This window comes from Musca vetustissima, unplaced genomic scaffold (assembly GCF_032173495.1).
Source record: "Musca vetustissima isolate MV318-11 ecotype Yass unplaced genomic scaffold, APGP_CSIRO_Mvet_v1 utg164429, whole genome shotgun sequence".
Lineage (NCBI taxonomy): Eukaryota > Metazoa > Arthropoda > Insecta > Diptera > Muscidae > Musca > Musca vetustissima.
The window spans coordinates 9860-15112 of NW_026873758.1; the positions used below are offsets into that span (position 1 = coordinate 9860).

The 5253-nt window shown below is 35.0% G+C and overlaps 1 protein-coding gene across 1 annotated transcript; it reads right to left on the reverse strand.

The window, feature by feature from the left end:
* Nucleotides 1-602: 602 nt before the first annotated feature.
* LOC133327892 (transcription initiation factor IIA subunit 2) lies at nucleotides 603-1144 on the reverse strand. The gene is made up of 2 exons (XM_061536430.1): nucleotides 1073-1144; nucleotides 603-854 (listed from the first exon to the last, which is right to left on the reverse strand). The coding sequence occupies exons 1-2, from the start codon at nucleotides 1142-1144 to the stop codon at nucleotides 603-605; spliced, it is 324 nt and encodes a 107-aa protein (XP_061392414.1).
* Nucleotides 1145-5253: the final 4109 nt, after the last annotated feature.

The window sequence follows — 5253 nt, forward strand, 5'->3', positions numbered from 1 at the left end:
GTCTACAAAGGCTCCCTTTAGCTCGTCTATAAAGGCTCCCTTCAGCTCGTCTATAAAGACTACCTTCAGCTCGTCTATAAAGACTCCCTTCTGATCGTCTACAATGATTTCCTTCTGGTCTTCTATAAAGACTTATTTCAAGTCCCTACTAGTTTCTTATATTTCAAGGTTATAAAATACATATCCTTATGTACAATTATGCTACATAAATTAAAATTTGTTTTATTTAGAAAAAAATCTTATATTAAATACATGGTATTTGTTTTGTTTTTCTTTTTTAAATCAATATCTTCTTTTTCATAATATTTTTTTAGTAATTAAATTTCTAATGCCATAGTCCATTATCAAGCCAATCGGATTCTGTTTTCCTTATAAAACCATAACTCCACAAAACTTAAATTTACCTTTCTAGTTAATGTATGTATGTTTGTATATAGCTAACCACAATCCTTTTATCATCATTGTATGTACGTAGTAGTATATAATATTCTAAACTGCAACTATGTTTTCTTGTGTCTTTGTTGTGTAATTATGCAATAAACAATTAATTATAGTAGACGAAATCTTGCTAGGATTCTAAACGAGAAGGCCACCCACAATTCTCAATTGAATTCGCCACTTTTACCATCACAGGCCACAATTTTCACTTTGTCCACTTTGGCAAATTCATGGACTTCTCGAAATTCAACCTCGTTCAACATCAATGTCCAGACGTTGTCACAAAAGCGATAGGTGTTCAGTTTGTTGGCCTTGAAGGTGACACGGGCCTTGACACGCTGGCTGAGGGCATTGTTGATGCATTTGTCGAATTGCAGCAGGACCTTAAAGGCCAAGGCGGGGGTAATTTGGCCATACTGAAACATGAAACAAAACTCAATTACAAAGTTCTGAATATAGGCAACAAATTTACTTTTTGTGCTGTGCTCCATATGGATCCGTAGCTCCTCCCCCCTAATTCGCTTAAAATATTCAAAAGTTCCTTCTAAATATTTAATATGGTGGTGAATGGGAGCCCAGCACTAAAGTAAATTTGTTGCTCCTCTTGTGTGTTTGCATTTTTCCCCCAACATACCTGAATCAATTCATCCAAACTCTCCTGCAGGGTATTGCCCAATGTGGTATTACGATACAATTGATAGGACATCGTTTCTTCTCGTTATTCGTTGGAAATAAAAGTGAAAAATATTGGAAAAATTATTTCGTTTTTCAATACCAAACCAATGAAGCAAAAAAAAATAATGTAGAAAGCCGCCGAATAGAAAAAATTCCGATAAGAAAATGCGAGAATGAAGGAATGATGAGAAAATGACAGCTGCAAACAATATTTTGGGGTGGAAGAAGAAGAATGTGCACTGTGGAATGATAACACACGCAATTGTTGCCAGATTAAACATTTTGAAAAGGCATTGCAATCGTGAAAATAAAATGTGGTTAAAATAACAGTTAAAATTAAAAATATAATAATAGGCACTACAGAGTTGCATTTTTCATAATTTCTTCAACTTACTTCACATTTTCTATCTTAAAATGGTTAACAAAATTCCTGGGGAAAAATGGGGAGTAAAGACTCCCTTCAACTCGTCTATAAAGACTACTCTCAGATGGTCTATAAAGACTCCCTTCAGCCCACCTATGAAGATTTACTTCAGCTGGACAATAAAAACACCCTGCAGCTCGTCTATAAAGACTCCATTCCGCACGTCTCCGTTCAGCCCACCTATAAAGACTCGTCTGTAAAGACTCCCTTCAGTCCTTCTATAAAGACATCGTTCAGTTGGTATATAAGACTCTCTTCAGTTCGTCTATAAAAACTTCCTTTCAGTTCGTCTATAGAGACTCCTTTCAGGTCGTCTATAAATGTTCCTTTTAACTCGCCTATAAAGGATCCCTTCAGGTCGTCTATAAAGACTCCCTTCAGCTCTATAAAGACTCTATAAAGACTCCATACAGCTCGTCTGTAAAGACTCCCTACAGCTCATCTATAAAGACGCCCTACAGCTCGACTATAAAGACTGCCTACAGCTCGTCTATAAAGACTCCCTACAGTTCGTCTATAAAGACTCCCTATATCTCGTCTATAAAGACACCCTACAGTTCAGCTGGTCTATAAAAACTTTCTTCAGCTCGGCTCCCTAGCTCCCTTTAAGGTGGCTATAAAAACTCCCTTCATAGCGGCTATAAATACTCCCTTCATGGCAACTATAAGGACTCCCTCATCCATACTGACTTTAATAGGTTAAAATGAGACTGAATTTGATCGGTTTCAGATAATTTGGATGCGATTTTGAAATGTCCTTCCTCACGATAACTTACCTAGAGTTGCCGATTTACGGATTGTAACATTTCTCAAAACATAGATCCAATTCGAATACTATCAGACCTCAGGGCTGGTATCACCCCTTAAAGCAATCAGTCAAATTACTCTATATTTCGGTATCATTTATAATTCGGGTTCAGACGATTTTAATAGGCTTTTATATCTCTTATACATTGGACCCGTATCTCTAGTTCATTCAAATTTACCCTAGGTGGAGGAGGGTTATGTTGCATTTGTATTCAGATATTGCATCAACAGCGTCTTATTATGTTGACGTACACGTGCATCGCTGTCCTAACGTTTGACATTCTGGCGGGGTTTCATGTTCCTCCATGGTGTTCAAATAAAGTTATCGGAACACACTGGAGCCACATAGTTTTCCACAGACCGGTCTATTGCTGTACAACAAGACCGGTCTATTGCCTTCGAATGTGATTCTTGGGGTAATTAGTGGCCAGAGTTATGAGCCCATAGACCTGCACATTCAGATGTAGCCGCATCTCTGCTTTCCGGTGTTGCGAATATTCTTCTTTCAATAGGGAAATTTTCTCGTACAGGAAATCAGTCTAGAGATTGATATCATGGTCCATAATCCTAAAATCCTAATTTTGTGGTAGTTTTTCGATAAACGGTCCCATATAAAGGCTCTTTTCCATTATAGTTACTTAAGTGGCTCTAGACACAGTTTCCAAACGAAGTGGCTGTAATTTAGTGTTTACTGTTCTAAGGGACCAAAAAAATCTTTGGCGGAAAAAAATCGGATATAAGTCCACATTTTAACAAAGTTATCATATAGAGCTACTAAAGAACTGAAAGGGCTGGAAAATAAGCAAAAAAAAAAATTAGATTTAGATCCATGATTAGAAACGCTACCAGAAAATATCCCACTTGATTTAGCCAATGTGTATATTCAGATTACAAAATTCAACTTGGCCACCACATGAAAATTATGAAACTCGAAATTTCCAATCGAAGCAGTTTTAATTTCGATCCATGTTTTGGGATATGATCCATATGAAGATCTCGTTCAATGACGAATTTACCAACCGAAACCAATAGTCTTCACAAAAAAATATCCTGCCACATTTTCGGCATGCTAAAGGTCCTAGTCACTTTTTATTCGACGAATGATGTAGGTAATTACACTGTATAAGCATGTTTAGACATAGTTCTCTACAAAATTTTAGGTATTTTGAATCCCTCCCATCAGGGTAACCGTTGTGCGTTCAAATTCTGTTTTGACTCAGGTCTGAATCATCCTATGTGTTTCCCACTTAACTCTGTTTGCAACTTTTTAAGCTTTGTCCGACTTTTCTTCCCTGTTTTTGTTAAATTGTATTTTCATTTTTTTGTGTAAATTCAAACTATTTTGGATTCGTCTTCGTCGTTTTTGAGTTCCAATGTACTTTACTGTGCGACTTTTTTCAAATGAACGACTTTTTGTGCAACTTTTTAAAAATTTCCAGCGGTAGTGTTACCCGCCATCATCGTGGAGGGTGTAAAAAGTTTGGCCGGAGTGGATAAGTTTTGATTTTTTATCCCTGTAGTTGCAAAGAATTGAATTTCGTAATTTTTATTTTAGGTATTTTATTTGTGTTAATATAAACCTTAATTTATTTGATATTGTGTCTTTATACATTATTAAGTTTTATTTCCCTTATATTTTTTTAAATATATTAAAATATTTAATTATCTAGTCTACATTTCCGTCGTCATAAAAGCTTCCCATTTATACCATGTGTTATCAATGCACTGTGAATGCCAACTATTACCGTTTCTCTTATATTCCCTTTTGTTCTGTTACATTTTCACGAACCCTGACGCCGTCCCTAATACAATTGGCGCGCCTTTGTCATATTTTGCCGAGACAAGTAATCAAAACATCAGCACTGTGTGGAGAATCATTACTTCATTAACAGCCGACGAGGAAAAAAGTTTTTTTAACGACGAAAAGGCCAAAACAAGTGTTCAAGTAAAGCTTAAAGAGAAAAATATTAAATGTGAAGAAAATATAAAATAAATATTAATGAAATTATTGAGAAAATTGTGTGGAAAACGTGCCGCAATGTTTTAAAGTAAATAAATTGAATTAAAAACAAAATAAAAACGACGAAAAAAATATATAAAGAATTTATTATTCCCTTTTTCTGTGGGAGAAGAAAAAAAATGATGATTTTTGCATTGCTGCATGGAGGAGTTATAAAAGGAAATTTGTGAAAAAATATAGATATGTGGAAGGGATAAAAATGCAAAAAAAAAAAAAAAAATAAAAATACATAAAAAAATAAAAGTTTTCGAAAAATATGATTGTGAAAACCATAATTTGTATTTAAAAATAGTTTGGAATTTATTTTAAAGAGGAATTTTCTTAGTTGGAAAAAATGTATTTTGTGAATGGTGGTGGTGTCTAGCAAGCAGCAATGCACTTTGTGGAAGAATAAAAATTGCAACGAAGAAAAATTCCCTTTTGAAGGAAATGAAAAAAATTGTGTGATTTTGGAATTGCAATGCAAAAAAAGAAGGAAAAATTATATTTAATGCAATTAGTTGTGTTTGTGTGTTCTGTGATAAAAAAACATAAAAAAAAACAAGAATTATAACATTTTTAAATGTGAATTTATCTTTGCATGCTATGATGGTGGTGTTCTTTTTGTTTTTGTTGTTATCATCGTTGTCGTCGTCATTGCTGCAGCAAAAAAAAACTAAAAGCCACCATTACCAACCATCGAACGAACCCAGTGAGACAGCCAGCCAGCCAAGTTCTAACAAAGGGAAAATTGGAACGCAAATTGTGAATTGTTGTTGTTGTTGCAGTCTTGTTGTACTTTTTTTCCAATGAGAAGACTACTTGCACGCATACATCAAGCAAAAACAGGCAGGCAAGCAAGCACAGTCAAAGCCAAATCCAACCAACAACAGCAGCGGCGGCGGCAGCA